The sequence below is a fragment of the Ascaphus truei genome, chromosome 2 (genome assembly GCF_040206685.1).
Source record: "Ascaphus truei isolate aAscTru1 chromosome 2, aAscTru1.hap1, whole genome shotgun sequence".
Taxonomy (NCBI): Eukaryota; Metazoa; Chordata; class Amphibia; order Anura; family Ascaphidae; genus Ascaphus; species Ascaphus truei.
The window spans coordinates 1,217,286-1,231,886 of NC_134484.1; the positions used below are offsets into that span (position 1 = coordinate 1,217,286).

The 14,601-nt window shown below is 59.3% G+C and overlaps 1 protein-coding gene across 1 annotated transcript in view; it reads right to left on the reverse strand.

The window, feature by feature from the left end:
- Positions 1-14,601, reverse strand: part of LOC142474711 (5-oxoprolinase-like) — a 174,291-nt gene that overhangs the window by 76,104 nt on the left and 83,586 nt on the right. Inside the window, exons 3-4 of the mRNA XM_075580899.1 lie at positions 7,578-7,769; positions 1,424-1,538 (exon numbers count right to left, since the gene is read on the reverse strand). Of these exons, the coding sequence (XP_075437014.1) occupies positions 1,424-1,538; positions 7,578-7,769 (307 nt within the window). The remainder of the gene's footprint in view (positions 1-1,423; positions 1,539-7,577; positions 7,770-14,601) is intronic.

Consider the following 14,601-nt stretch of genomic DNA (forward strand, 5'->3'; position numbering starts at 1 on the left):
GGGATATGGGGCCGCGTGGGATTCAGGACAGTGTGGGAGACGGGACAGTGTGGGATTCAGGACAGTGTGGGACACGGGGCCGCGTGGGATTCAGGACAGCGTGGGACACGGGGCCGCGTGGGATTCAGGACAGCGTGGGATATGGGGCCGCGTGGGATTCAGGACAGCGTGGGACACGGGGCCGCGTGGGATTCAGGACAGCGTGGGACACGGGCCGCGCGGGATTCAGGACAGCGTGGGACACGGAGCCGCGTGGGATTCAGGACAGCGTGGGACACGGGCCGCGCGGGATTCAGGACAGTGTGGGACACGGAGCCGCGTGGGATTCAGGACAGCGTGGGACACGGGGCCGCGTGGGATTCAGGACAGCGTGGGACACGGGACAGCGTGGGAGACGGGACAGCGTGGGAGACGGGACAGCGTGGGACACGGGGCCGCGTGGGATATGGGGCCGCGTGGGATTCAGGACAGCGTGGGACACGGAGCCGCGTGGGATTCAGGACAGCGTGGGACACGGGGCCGCGTGGGATTCAGGACAGCGTGGGATATGGGGCCGCGTGGGATTCAGGACAGCGTGGGATACGGAGCCGCGTGGGATTCAGGACAGCGTGGGACACGGGCCGCGCGGGATTCAGGACAGCGTGGGACACGGAGCCGCGTGGGATTCAGGACAGCGTGGGACACGGAGCCGCGTGGGATTCAGGACAGTGTGGGACAAGGGCCGCGCGGGATTCAGGACAGCGTGGGACACGGAGCCGCGTGGGATTCAGGACAGTGTGGGACAAGGGCCGCGCGGGATTCAGGACAGCGTGGGACACGGAGCCGCGTGGGATTCAGGACAGTGTGGGACAAGGGCCGCGCGGGATTCAGGACAGCGTGGGACACGGGGCCGCGTGGGATTCAGGACAGCGTGGGACACGGAGCCGCGTGGGATTCAGGACAGCGTGGGACACGGGGCCGCGTGGGATTCAGGACAGCGTGGGACACGGAGCCGCGAGGGATTCAGGACAGCGTGGGACACGGGGCCGCGTGGGATTCAGGACAGTGTGGGACAAGGGCCGCGCGGGATTCAGGACAGCGTGGGACACGGGGCCGCGTGGGACACAGGGCCGCGTGGGATTCAGGACAGCGTGGGATATGGGGCCGCGTGGGATATGGAGCCGCGTGGGATTCAGGACAGCGTCGGACACGGGGCTGCGTGGGATTCAGGACAGCGTGGGATAAGGGTTCGCGTGGGACACGGGTCGCGTGGGACACTTCTGGACGTGCAGCGCTCCTCCCCTCTCACGTACAGACACGTCGCGGCTTTACTAGATACCGGACATAACTAGAAGGTGCAGAACCCGCTAATTAGATACAGTTCCAGGGCGCAGGCAATAAATACCTGCAGCCTCCCAGCATGGCCGTCATACTCAGCACTCACCTACGAAGATCTCCCGGGACGGGTGAGTGGGAAGCCGGCAGCCCTCCCGATGCAGCACGACCCTCTCCCCCACCTCGATCACCCTCTCGTACAGCACCTCGGGCATCTGGATCTCCTGAGGACAGAGCGAAGGGGTCAGGGAGGGTACTCCAGGAGGGCTCGGGCCTGCGAGACCCGCCAGACCTGTTACACAGAACGGTGAGTGGGGTTAGCGCGAGGGTTATGTCAGGGGGGGGGGGGGGGGACTCAACACCAGCCACACCACCCCCCATCAAACAGGTCTGGTTTTCAGGATATCCCAGCTTCAGCACAGGTGGCTTAGCCAGTACTGGAGCTTGGGTTGATTGAGCCACCTGTGCTGAAGCAGGGACATCTTAACCTGTACCTAGCGTAACCCCCCCAGTTGGGATTACTATTAGGCATATAATAGGTTAAATATAGATGACTGTTACTTAAATGTGGCAGCTCATGCAACTGCCACCCGAGCTCCGCCCACCTTGCAGGCTCCGCCCACCTTCCAGAAGGTGCCCTCTCGGTCATCCAGACTGGGCTTCGGTGAAAGGACCCGGGATACCTCCCATGTAACCATGGTGACCTGTCACTAGGGCCTATAAATATTGGGGGTGAGGGCCTAAGCCCTTAGTGTGACGGCAGGGGGTAACCAGGCTCCCAAATAAAGGTTAAGCCCGGTCTGGTTACCCCTGCTCCATGTATAAGGGTCAGAGAGAGTCAGCTCTTGGGCCCAGTAACAATGTGCCATTCTGTTATACTGTCTGTAATAAAAGTATTTTTCGTGTTTTCCCCTTTCCGGGCGTGCCAGCGAGCAGGGATGGCGGGGTATGAGTTTCCGGGCGTGCCAGCGAGCAGGGATTGCTGGGGGATGAGTTTCCAGGTGCGCCAGCGAGCAGGGATTGCTGGGGTGTGAGTTTCCGGGCGTGCCAGCGAGCAGGGATTGCTGGGGGATGAGTTTCCGGGCGTGCCAGCGAGCAGGGATTGCTGGGGTATGAGTTTCCAGGTGCGCCAGCGAGCAGGGATTGCTGGGGGATGAGTTTCCGGGCGTGCCAGCGAGCAGGGATTGCTGGGGGATGAGTTTCCGGGCGTGCCAGCGAGCAGGGATTGCTGGGGGATGAGTTTCCGGGCGTGCCAGCGAGCAGGGATTGCTGGGGGATGAGTTTCCGGGCGTGCCAGGGAGCAGGGATTGCTGGGGTATGAGTTTCCGGGCGTGCCAGCGAGCAGGGATTGCTAGGGTATGAGTTTCCGGGCGTGCCAGCGAGCAGGGATTGCTGGGGGATGAGTTTCCGGGCGTGCCAGCGAGCAGGGATTGCTAGGGTATGAGTTTCCGGGCGTGCCAGCGAGCAGGGATTGCTGGGGGATGAGTTTCTGGGCGTGCCAGCGAGCAGGGATTGCCGGGGTATGAGTTTCCGGGCGTGCCAGCGAGCAGGGATTGCTGGGGTATGAGTTTCCGGGCGTGCCAGCGAGCAGGGATTACTGGGGGATGAGTTTCCGGGCGTGCCAGCGAGCAGGGATTGCTGGGGGGTGAGTTTCCAGGCGTGCCAGCTAGCGGGGATTGCTGGGGGATGAGTTTCCGGGCGTGCCAGCGAGCAGGGATTGTGCTCGGGGAGGAGTTTCCGGGCGTGCTAGCGAGCAGGGATTGCTGGGGGATGAGTTTCCGGGACTGCCAGCGAGCAGAGATTGCTGGGGGATGAGTTTCCGGACGTGCCAGCGAGCAGGGATTGCTGGGGTATGAGTTTCCGGGCGTGCCAGCGAGCAGGGATTGTGCTGGGGGAGGAGTTTCTGGGCGTGCCAGCGAGCAGGGATTGCTGGGGGATGAGTTTCCGGGCGTGCCAGCGAGCAGGGATTGCTGGGGTATGAGTTTCCGGGCATGCAAGCGAGCAGGGATTGCTAGGGGGTGAGTTTCCGGGCGTGCCAGCGAGCAGGGATTGCTGGGGGATGAGTTTCCGGGCGTGCCAGCGAGCAGGGATTGCTGGGGGATGAGTTTCCGGGCGTGCCAGCGAGCAGGGATTGCTGGGGGATGAGTTTCCGGGAGTGCCAGCGAGCAGAGATTGCTGGGGGATGAGTTTCCGGGCGTGCCAGCGAGCGGGGATCGCTAGGGTAGGAGTTTCCGGGCGTGCCAGCGAGCGGGGATCGCTAGGTTAAGAGTTTCCGGGCGTGCCAGCGAGCAGGGATTGCTGGGGGATGAGTTTCCGGGCGTGCCAGCGAGCGGGGATCGCTAGGGGATGAGTTTCCGGGCGTGCCAGCGAGCAGGGATTGCCGGGGTATGAGTTTCCGGGCGTGCCAGCGAGCAGGGATTGCTGGGGGATGAGTTTCCGGGCGTGCCAGCGAGCAGGGATTGCTGGGGGTTGAGTTTCCGGGCGTGCCAGCGAGCAGGGATTGCTGGGGTAAGAGTTTCCGGGTGTGCCAGCGAGCAGGGATTGCTGGGGGAGGAGTTTCCGGGCGTGCCAGCGAGCGGGGATCGCTGGGGGATGAGTTTCCGGGCGTGCCAGCGAGCAGGGATTGCTGGGGATGAGTTTCCGGGCGTGCCAGCGAGCGGGGATTGCTGGGGGATGAGTTTCCGGGCGTGCCAGCGAGCAGGGATGGCGGGGTATGAGTTTCCGGGCGTGCCAGCGAGCAGGGGTTGCTGGGGTATGAGTTTCCGGGCGTGCCAGCGAGCAGGGATTGCTGGGGGATGAGTTTCCGGGCGTGCCAGCGAGCAGGGATTGCTGGGGTATGAGTTTCCGGGTGTGCCAGCGAGCAGGGATTGCTGGGGTATGAGTTTCCGGGTGTGCCAGCGAGCAGGGATTGCTGGGGGAATGATTTGCCGGGCGTGCCGGCGAGCAGGGATTGCTGGGGGAATGATTTGCCGGGCGTGCCGGCGAGCAGGGATTGCTGGGGGATGAGTTTCCGGGCGTGCCAGCGAGCAGGGATTGCTAGGGGGTGAGTTTCCGGGCGTGCCAGCGAGCAGGGATTGCTGGGGTATAAGTTTCCGGGCGTGCCAGCGAGCAGGGATTGCTGGGGTATAAGTTTCTGGGCGTGCCAGCGAGCAGGGATTTCTGGGGATGAGTTTCCGGGCGTGCCAGCGAGCAGGGATTGCTGGGGGATGAGTTTCCGGGCGTGCCAGCGAGCAGGGATTGCTGGGGGATGAGTTTCCGGGCGTGCCAGCGAGCAGGGATTGCTGGGGTATGAGTTTCCGGGCGTGTCAGCGAGCAGGGATTGCTAGGGTATGAGTTTCCGGGCGTGCCAGCGAGCAGAGATTGCTGGGGGATGAGTTTCCGGGCGTGCCAGCGAGCAGAGATTGCTGGGGGATGAGTTTCCGGGCGTGCCAGCGAGCAGGGATTGCTGGGGTATGAGTTTCCGGGCGTGCCAGCGTGCAGAGATTGCTGGGGGATGAGTTTCCGGGCGTGCCAGCGAGCGGGGATTGCTGGGGGATGAGTTTCCGGGCGTGCCAGCGAGCAGGGATGGCGGGGTATGAGTTTCCGGGCGTGCCAGCGAGCAGGGGTTGCTGGGGTATGAGTTTCCGGGCGTGCCAGAGAGCAGGGATTGCTGGGGGAATGATTTGCCGGGCGTGCCGGCGAGCAGGGATTGCTGTGGTATGAGTTTCCGGGCGTGCCAGCGAGCAGGGATTGCTGGGGGAGGAGTTTCCGGGCGTGCCAGCGAGCGGGGATTGCTGGGGGATGAGTTTCCGGGCGTGCCAGCGAGCAGGGATGGCGGGGTATGAGTTTCCGGGCGTGCCAGCGAGCAGGGATTGCTGGGGTATGAGTTTCCGGGCATGCAAGCGAGCAGGGATTGCTAGGGGGTGAGTTTCCGGGCGTGCCAGCGAGCAGAGATTGCTGGGGTATGAGTTTCCGGGCGTGCCAGCGAGCAGAGATTGCTGGGGTATGAGTTTCCGGGCGTGCCAGCGAGCAGGGATTGCTGGGGGATGAGTTTCCGGGCGTGCCAGCGAGCAGGGATTGCTGGGGTATGAGTTTCCGGGCGTGCCAGCGAGCAGAGATTGCTGGGGGATGAGTTTCCGGGCGTGCCAGCGAGCAGAGATTGCTGGGGGATGAGTTTCCGGGCGTGCCAGCGTGCAGGGATTGCTGGGGGATGAGTTTCCGGGCGTGCCAGCGAGCAGAGATTGCTGGGGTATGAGTTTCCGGGCGTGCCAGCGAGCAGAGATTGCTGGGGGATGAGTTTCCGGGCGTGCCAGCGAGCAGAGATTGCTGGGGGATGAGTTTCCGGGCGTGCCAGCGAGCGGGGATCGCTAGGGTATGAGTTTCCGGGCGTGTCAGCGAGCGGGGATCGCTAGGGTAAGAGTTTCCGGGCGTGCCAGCGAGCGGGGATCGCTGGGGTATGAGTTTCCGGGCGTGCCAGCGAGCAGGGAGTGCCAGCGAGCAGGGATCGCTAGGGTATGAGTTTCCGGGCGTGCCAGCGAGCAGGGATTGCTGGGGTATGAGTTTCCGGGCGTGCCAGCGAGCAGAGATTGCTGGGGGATGAGTTTCCGGGCGTGCCAGCGAGCAGGGATTGCTGGGGTATGAGTTTCCGGGCGTGCCAGCGAGCAGAGATTGCTGGGGGATGAGTTTCCGGGCGTGCCAGCGAGCAGGGATTGCTGGGGTATGAGTTTCCGGGCGTGCCAGCGAGCAGAGATTGCTGGGGGATGAGTTTCCGGGCGTGCCAGCGAGCAGAGATTGCTGGGGGATGAGTTTCCGGGCGTGCCAGCGAGCAGGGATTGGCAGGGTATGAGTTTCCGGGCGTGCCAGTGAGCAGGGATTGCTGGTGGTGCCGAGTTCCCCTAGGAAGGAAGGACGCGAGGCCATGCTGAAGCGGGGACGTCTGCTCCAATGCACCAACAGATAAGAGAGACACTATATTGATATGCTTAAGACTGTTCAGGTGGGGTGCATATGGTACTACATGTTTTAAGATGGGAACCAGTATAGTTGGCCAGCTGTCATTAGAAAGGGCTGAAACAAAGTGGAGTTATTTTCCCTAAAGGGAATAGGTGTTCTTTTTATATTTTGTTTTGACTTAAAGGGACGGTGGGCCTTTTGGTGTATGATTTGAATCCCTGTAAATAAACCCCATATAGAGAAATAGTGTGTTTCCTGCCTTAAATTGGGACTAAAAGAGACTGCAACTTGGCATCAATATATATTACACATACACTTGTAGCGGGGTACCCCCTAGCTACTATTCTACCCAATGGGCTGGCAGTAAACCCTGGTATTCACAGGTTTGCCAGTAGTTGATATGGGGTTTTCCCCTTCACCTTTGGTACTGCACTTGAGTGACAGCAGAGGGTGGTACATCCTGTTGTAGCTGGGACAACCGGGTGCCCGCCCTCTGGCTGTACTGAAGGGTAGGACTGCAATAAATGTAGGGGTTGTTCCTTCCCTCTGAGGAAGGCAGGTCACATGTCTGGCTTTGGTCTGAAGTACTGGACAGCTGTGCTACGGGCTTATACCTAGCAGCCTTGCTGTAAGTAGGGTTTCAATTTTATCCCTACCGGATGTCATCGCTTTAATAGTGTCTCCAGCCCAACGTACATGTGTTTGTTGTTTTATTTATATATTTTTATTATATTTTTATTCACTTGCATTAAATTTGTAATTATTTCCTTGCCAATCTTTTCAGTGATTATTTGTTTATTGTTGTTTTTAGTTGCACTATGATCTTTTTCTTTCTTTTTTTTGTCCTATTTGTTTGTTTGTCTTCCCATGAGACTTCATTGAAGATCCCTCCCTGGATTTCTCTTCAGCCATACCGGACTTTATATTTGGTCAGCTTTTATTTACATCTATTTTTGGAGGCGCCGTTTTTTTGTTATTATTATCTGTATTGGTTTTGCCTTGGCAGCCCCCACTTTAATTTTTAAAGTGCGTTTATTATATATTTATTTGTCACATATGTGTCATTATTTTTATATTCATAGCATTAGCGCTGTTCTCACTGCTCTTCCTTTGTATCTGTTGGTAATATGTTAGCACCGTATAAAGACATTCTCCCCTCCTCCTTCTCTGGCACTCTGCTCACCTTAGTAGTCGCCGTCATATACATAGATCACAGCCGTACATATCAATAAACATGGCCCTGGTCCGTCCCCGGCTTACTTACACATACGACAACAAGTGACTCCCTTATCTCTGTAATACACGGGGGGGCACACGCTTTCTTATCTCACCAGGTCAAAGATCTTGGGCCGGGATTGGTTACCAATATGGAGCAGGTCCCGGAACCCGCGCGTGATCAGCAAAGCGATACGCTCCCCCTTCCTCTCCAGCAAGGCGTTGGTCGCTACGGTCGTCCCCATCCGGATCCACTCTATCCGCTCCGTGTTCAGGGGACGGTCCCGAGGGAACCCAACTCCGGTCTCCTGTGTGGGACAGAGAACACCGGGGTCATTAGACAGGAGACCCCTCCCAACTCCAAATGGTCTCCTTGCCACGTCTACGGCTCTTTCACCTGTGGGACTCCCTCACACGAGTATACACCATGCACCTTCTCTTCCCAACTCCAAATGGTCTCCTTGCCATGTCTAAGGCTCTTTCACCTGTGGGACTCCCTCACACGAGTATACACCATGCACCTTCTCTTCCCAACTCCAAATGGTCTCCTTGCCACCTCTACGGCTCTTTCACCTGTGGGACTCCCTCACACGAGTATACACCATGCACCTTCTCTTCCCAACTCCAAATGGTCTCCTTGACACCTCTACGGCTCTTTCACCTGTGGGACTCCCTCACACGAGTATACACCATGCACCTTCTCTTCCCAACTCCAAATGGTCTCCTTGACACCTCTACGGCTCTTTCACCTGTGGGACTCCCTCACACGAGTATACACCATGCACCTTCTCTTCCCAACTCCAAATGGTCTCCTTGCCACCTCTACGGCTCTTTCACCTGTGGGACTCCCTCACACGAGTCTACACCATGCACCTTCTCTTCCCAACTCCAAATGGTCTACTTGCCACCTCTACTGCTCTTTCACCTGTGGGACTCCCTCACACGAGTATACACCATGCACCTTCTCTTCCCAACTCCAAATGGTCTCCTTGCCACCTCTACGGCTCTTTCACCTGTGGGACTCCCTCACACGAGTATACACCATGCACCTTCTCTTCCCAACTCCAAATGGTCTCCTTGCCACCTCTACGGCTCTTTCACCTGTGGGACTCCCTCACACGAGTATACACCATGCACCTTCTCTTCCCAACTCCAAATGGTCTCCTTGCCACCTCTACGGCTCTTTCACCTGTGGGACTCCCTCACACGAGTATACACCATGCACCTTCTCTTCCCAACTCCAAATGGTCTACTTGCCACCTCTACGGCTCTTTCACCTGTGGGACTCCCTCACACGAGTATACACCATGCACCTTCTCTTCCCAACTCCAAATGGTCTCCTTGCCACCTCTACGGCTCTTTCACCTGTGGGACTCCCTCACACGAGTATACACCATGCACCTTCTCTTCCCAACTCCAAATGGTCTCCTTGCCACGTCTACGGCTCTTTCACCTGTGGGACTCCCTCACACGAGTATACACCATGCACCTTCTCTTCCCAAATCCAAATGGTCTCCTTGCCATGTCTACGGCTCTTTCACCTGTGGGACTCCCTCACACGAGTATACACCATGCACCTTCTCTTCCCAACTCCAAATGGTCTTCTTGCCACCTCTACGGCTCTTTCACCTGTGGGACTCCCTCACACGAGTATACACCATGCACCTTCTCTTCCCAACTCCAAATGGTCTCCTTGACACCTCTACGGCTCTTTCACCTGTGGGACTCCCTCACACGAGTATACACCACGCACCTTCTCTTCCCAACTACAAATGGTCTCCTTGCCATGTCTACGGCTCTTTCACCTGTGGGACTCCCTCACACGAGTATACACCATGCACCTTCTCTTCCCAACTCCAAATGGTCTCCTTGCCATGTCTACGGCTCTTTCACCTGTGGGACTCCCTCACACGAGTATACACCATGCACCTTCTCTTCCCAACTCCAAATGGTCTCCTTGCCACCTCTACGGCTCTTTCACCTGTGGGACTCCCTCACACGAGTATACACCATGCACCTTCTCTTCCCAACTCCAAATGGTCTCCTTGCCACCTCTACGGCTCTTTCACCTGTGGGACTCCCTCACACGAGTATACACCATGCACCTTCTCTTCCCAACTCCAAATGGTCTCCTTGCCACCTCTACGGCTCTTTCACCTGTGGGACTCCCTCACACGAGTATACACCATGCACCTTCTCTTCCCAACTCCAAATGGTCTACTTGCCACCTCTACGGCTCTTTCACCTGTGGGACTCCCTCACACGAGTATACACCATGCACCTTCTCTTCCCAACTCCAAATGGTCTCCTTGCCATGTCTACGGCTCTTTCACCTGTGGGACTCCCTCACACGAGTATACACCATGCACCTTCTCTTCCCAACTCCAAATGGTCTCCTTGCCACCTCTACGGCTCTTTCACCTGTGGGACTCCCTCACACGAGTATACACCATGCACCTTCTCTTCCCAACTCTAAATGGTCTCCTTGCCACCTCTACAGCTCTTTCACCTGTGGGACTCCCTCACACGAGTCTACACCATGCACCTTCTCTTCCCAACTCCAAATGGTCTCCTTGCCACCTCTACGGCTCTTTCACCTGTGGGACTCCCTCACACGAGTATACACCATGCACCTTCTCTTCCCAACTCTAAATGGTCTCCTTGCCACCTCTACGGCTCTTTCACCTGTGGGACTCCCTCACACGAGTCTACACCATGCACCTTCTCTTCCCAACTCCAAATGGTCTACTTGCCACCTCTACGGTTCTTTCACCTGTGGGACTCCCTCGCACACATATACACCATGCACCTTCTCTTCCCAACTTCCAGTCACATCTCACCTTCTGAATGAAGCATTACAATATCCTGGAGTCATGTCCAATTTTCCCCACATACACAGGAGGCGCTTGCCCACCATCAAGGCCAGGCACAGCCATCCCCCACACTTACTAATAACTATTAACCCAGGCACTACTACCCACCGCTCTTACTCCTTCCCCTGCCGTCTCTGCAATGCTCGCAGCATACCACTAAGAGGAAAACACTGCTCCGCAGAGCTTACAATCGTGTGCTTGTATGTTTCATGTACTTACTGTATTATACATTCCTGTATTCTACTCTTTGTTTTGTAAAGCTCTGACTGCACTGCCGGCATTTCATAGATACAAGATATACTGTACCCCGATACTGTACTGTACCCCCAGAGTGTACCTACGCGACCCCAAACCTGCTCCTATCATCTCATTGTCACGTCATTCAGTGGTTACACTGCAGAAAAGGATTCTGGGTAGTGACATGCAAATGAGTGCCCGGTGGGTGTGTCCCTTTAAGTTTCCTCTCCACGGGCAATTAAACAAGTAATGTCCGGGATTCATCCCATTTCGATAACTTAATAATGCGAATTTATCTTTAAAAAAAACGGGTGTTATGTTAACGGTGCTGAACCTCAGTGTTGTATCGCCAACAATACGGCGCCTTATTTTGGGTGGGTTAAAAATATAGCCAGTTTAAGTAAAAAAAATTGTATTCATCAAATTTGGATATTTTTAGAAACGCTATTATTACTTGAATTAGCGCCACTTTTTTATCACCTCCTCCAGGCTGGCGCTAAACCGCCCGTTCCTATATACAGGCGCAGCCACTTCTATCTGTAAGGCCACGTCCCCTCTGGCCGCGCAGGCGTGCGCGCTGCACACCAAGCACAGCCCTCTATGGGGCAGGCCCCAGTCGGCGTGCGTGCGCTAGCCACGATGTGTGACCCCTCCCCCCCCCCCCGTCGGATCTCCTGCTCTTCAACCGCAGACCACAGGTGGTGGCTGAAACGGGTGCACTCACCGCCAGACGCTCCGGCACGTGCAGCTGTAACCACTGCGGCCGCAGCGATGCGCAGTAAGATTGAACCGGGCACTCCCTCTGCGCGCCTCTAACAGGCAATCGCGCGGATTTTACTTTAATAATACCGTATTGAAGCAGGGGGTCTCCGGAGCTGAACCGCATTCAATTTCATCCTCGGCTGACCTCCTGATTCCCGAGTGACAGGCCCCGGTGTGGGGTGCCGGTATCTCCCTGATTCCCGAGTTACGGGCCCCGGTGTGGGGTGTCGGTATCTCCCTGCTTCCCGAGTTACAGGCCCCGGTGTGGGGTGCCGGTATCTCCCTGCTTCCCGAGTGACAGGCCCCGGTATGGGGTGCCGGTATCTCCCTGATTCCCGAGTTACGGGCCCCGGTGTGGGGTGCCGGTATCTCCCTGCTTCCCGAGTGACAGGCCCCGGTGTGGGGTGCCGGTATCTCCCTGCTTCCAGAGTTACGGGACCCGGTGTGGGGTGCCGGTATCTCCCTGCTTCCCGAGTTACGGGCCCCGGTGTGAGGTGCCGGTATCTCCCTGCTTCCCGAGTGACAGGCCCCGGTGTGGGGTGCCGGTATATCCCTGCTTCCCGAGTGACAGGCCCCGGTGTGGGGTGCCGGTATATCCCTGCTTCCCGAGTGACAGGCCCCGGTGTGAGGTGCCGGTATCTCCCTGCTTCCCGAGTGACAGGCCCCGGTGTGAGGTGCCGGTATCTCCCTGCTTCCCGAGTGACAGGCCCCGGTGTGGGGTGCCGGTATATCCCTGCTTCCCGAGTGACAGGCCCCGGTGTGAGGTGCCGGTATCTCCCTGCTTCCCGAGTGACAGGCCCCGGTGTGGGGTGCCGGTATATCCCTGCTTCCCTTCCCGAGTGACGGGCCCCGGTGTGGGGTGCCGGTATCTCCCTGCTTCCCGAGTTACAGGCCCCGGTGTGGGGTGCCGGTATCCCCCTGCTTCCCGAGTTACAGGCCCCGGTGTGGGGTGCCGGTATCTCCCTGCTTCCCGAGTTACAGGCCCCGGTGTGGGGTGCCGGTATCTCCCTGCTTCCCGAGTTACAGGCCCCGGTGTGGGGTGCCGGTATCTCCCTGCTTCCCGAGTTACAGGCCCCGGTGTGGGGTGCCGGTATCTCCCTGCTTCCCGAGTTACGGGCCCCGGTGTGGGGTGCTGGTATCTCCCTGCTTCCCGAGTGACAGGCCCCGGTGTGGGGTGCCGGTATCTCCCTGCTTCCCGAGTTACAGGCCCCGGTGTGGGGTGCCGGTATCTCCCTGCTTCCCGAGTGATAGGCCCCGGTGTGGGGTGCCGGTATCCCCCTGCTTCCCGAGTTACGGGCCCCGGTGTGGGGGGTCGGTATCTCCCTGCTTCCCGAGTTACAGGCCCCGGTGTGGGGTGCCGGTATCTCCCTGCTTCCCGAGTGATAGGCCCCGGTGTGGCGTGCCGGTATCCCCCTGCTTCCCGAGTTACGGGCCCCGGTATGGGGTGCCGGTATCCCCCTGCTTCCCGAGTGACAGGCCCCGGTATGGGGTGCCGGTATCTCCCTGCTTCCCGAGTTACGGGCCCCGGTGTGGGGTGCCGGTATCTCCCTGCTTCCCGAGTGATAGGCCCCGGTGTGGGGTGCTGGTATCCCCCTGCTTCCCAAGTTACGGGCCCCGGTGTGGGGTGCCGGTATTTCCCTGCTTCCCGAGTTACAGGCCCCGGTGTGGGGTGCCGGTATCCCCCTGCTTCCCAAGTTACGGGCCCCGGTGTGGGGTGCCGGTATCTCCCTGCTTTCCGAGTGATAGGCCCCGGTGTGGGGTGCCGGTATTTCCCTGCTTCCCGAGTTACAGGCCCCGGTGTGGGGTGCCGGTATCCCCCTGCTTCCCAAGTTACGGGCCCCGGTGTGGGGTGCCGGAACCTCCCTGCTTCCCGAGTTACGGGCCCCGGTGTGAGGTGCTGGTATCTCCCTTATTCCCGAGTGACAGGCCCCGGTGTGGGGTGCCGGTATCTCCCTGCTTCCCGAGTTACGGGCCCCGGTGTGGGGTGCCGGTATCTCCCTGATTCCCGAGTTACGGCACCCGGTGTGGGGTGCCGGTATCTCCCTGCTTCCCGAGTTACGGGCCCCAGTGTGGGGTGCCGGTATCTCCCTGCTTCCTGAGTGACAGGCCCCGGTGTGGGGTGCCGGTATCTCCCTGCTTCCCGAGTTACGGGCCCCGGTGTGGGGTGCCGGTATCTCCCTGCTTCCCGAGTTACGGGCCCTGGTGTGGGGTGCCGGTATCTCCCTGCTTCCTGAGTTACAGGCCCCGGTGTGTGGTGCCGGTATCTCCCTGCTTCCCGAGTTACGGGCCCCGGTGTGAGGTGCTGGTATCTCCCTGCTTCCCGAGTTACGGGCCCCGGTGTGGGGTGCCGGTATCCCCCTGCTTCCCTAGTGACAGGCCCCGGTGCGGGGTGCCGGTATCTCCCTGCTTCCCGAGTTACGGGCCCCGGTATTGGGTGCCGGTATCCCCCTGCTTCCCGAGTTACGGGCCCCGGTATGGGTGCCGGTATCTCCCTGCTTCCCGAGTTACGGGCCCCGGTATGGGGTGCCGGTATCTCTCTGCTTCCCGATTTACGGGCCCCGGTGTGGGGTGCCGGTATCTCCCTGCTTCCCGAGTGACAGGCCCCGGTGTGGGGTGCTGGTATCTCCCTGCTTCCCGAGTTACGGGCCCCGGTGTGGGGTGCCGGTATCTCCCTGCTTCCCGAGTGACAGGCCCTGGTGTGGGGTGCCGGTATCTCCCTGCTTCCCGAGTGACAGGCCCCGGTGTGGGGTGCGGGAATCTCCCTGATTCCCGAGTGGCAGGCCCCGGTGTGGGGTGCCGGTATCCCCCTGCTTCCCGAGTGACAGGCCCCGATGTGGGGTGCCGGTATCCCCCTGCTTCCGGAGTGACAGGCCCCGGTGTGAGGTGCCGGTATCTCCCTGATTCCCGAGTGACAGGCCCCGGTGTGGGGTGCCGGTATCTCCCTGCTTCCCGAGTGACAGGCCCCGGTGTGGGGTGCCGGTATCCTCCTGCTTCCCGAGTTATGGGCCTCGGTGAGGGGTGCCGGTATCTCCCTGCTTCCCGAGTGACAGGCCCCGGTGTGGGATGCCGGTATCCCCCTGCTTCCCGAGTTACGGGCCTCGTTGTGGGGTGCCAGTATCTCCCTGCTTCCCGAGTTACGGGCCCCGGTGTGTGGTGCCGGTATCTCCCTGCTTCCCGAGTGACAGGCCCCGGTATGGGGTGCCGGTATCTCCCTGCTTCCTGAGTTACAGGCCCCGGTATGGGGTGCCGGTATCCCCCTGCTTCCCGA